This window comes from Mandrillus leucophaeus, unplaced genomic scaffold (assembly GCF_000951045.1).
Source record: "Mandrillus leucophaeus isolate KB7577 unplaced genomic scaffold, Mleu.le_1.0 Scaffold234, whole genome shotgun sequence".
In the NCBI taxonomy this organism is placed as follows: Eukaryota; Metazoa; Chordata; class Mammalia; order Primates; family Cercopithecidae; genus Mandrillus; species Mandrillus leucophaeus.
Genome location: NW_012102410.1, coordinates 930919 through 931802, shown reverse-complemented (window position 1 = coordinate 931802; position 884 = coordinate 930919). Strand labels below are relative to the sequence as shown.

The window sequence follows — 884 nt, the reverse complement described above, 5'->3', positions numbered from 1 at the left end:
CTGTAATCCCAGCACTTTGGGAGGCCGAGGCGGGCAGATCACCTGAGGTCAGGAGTTTGAGACCAGCCTGGCCAACATGGTGAAACTCTGTTTCTACTAAAAAAACACAAAATTAGCCAGGCGTGACGGTGCGCGCCTATAATCCCAATTACTTGGCAGGCTGAGGCAGGAGAATCACTTGAACCCAGCAGCAGGAGGGTGCAGTGAGCCAAGATTGCGCCATTGCACTCCAGCTGGAGCAACAAGAGCAGAACTCCGTCTCAAAAAAAAAGTTTTAAAAAAAAAAAAAAAAAGCAGCAGCAGCAGCAGCAGGCTTGGGTCTAGTCGGATGAGTCTTGAGCGTTCTCTGTGGTTTGACGGTGTCCTCTTCCCAGGTGGAGGCGCCAGGCACGGAATCTGATTCCCGTCTACCCACCGTCCTGGAGTTGGAGGTAGGCGCCCGCTGTCCATCTCCCCGGGGCCGTTTACACGCGCCTGTGGCCTCAGGCCCGAGAACTGGCATCAATCTCCCTCTCCTCCCCGCAGCTTGTCCAGCGGATCCAGACACTGTCCCAGCTGCTCCTGAACCTCCAGGTACAGGGGCGGGGTGGGGCCGGCCACACGTGCCCTTTCCTGGTTGGCTGGGGCACGGGTGCGGCTCTCACCCACCTGGCCCTGGCCCTCCGCAGGCGGTCATCACCCACCAGGACAGCTATGTAGAGACGCAGCGGGCAGCCATCCTGGAGCGCGAGAAGCAGTTCCGGCTGCAGTCCACGCGTGGGAACCTGCTGCTGGAGCAGGAGCGGCAGCGCAACTTCGAGAAGCAGCGGGAGGAGCGCGCGGCCGTGGAGAAGCTGCAGAGCCAGCTGCGGCAGGACCAGCAGCGTTGGGAGCGCGAGCGCCAG

The 884-nt window shown here is 60.6% G+C and overlaps 1 protein-coding gene across 1 annotated transcript in view; it reads left to right on the top strand.

The window, feature by feature from the left end:
* ARHGEF18 (Rho/Rac guanine nucleotide exchange factor (GEF) 18) overlaps window positions 1-884 on the top strand; it is a 150794-nt gene that overhangs the window by 140112 nt on the left and 9798 nt on the right. Inside the window, exons 20-22 of the mRNA XM_011982062.1 lie at window positions 375-431; window positions 526-573; window positions 669-884. Of these exons, the coding sequence (XP_011837452.1) occupies window positions 375-431; window positions 526-573; window positions 669-884 (321 nt within the window). The remainder of the gene's footprint in view (window positions 1-374; window positions 432-525; window positions 574-668) is intronic.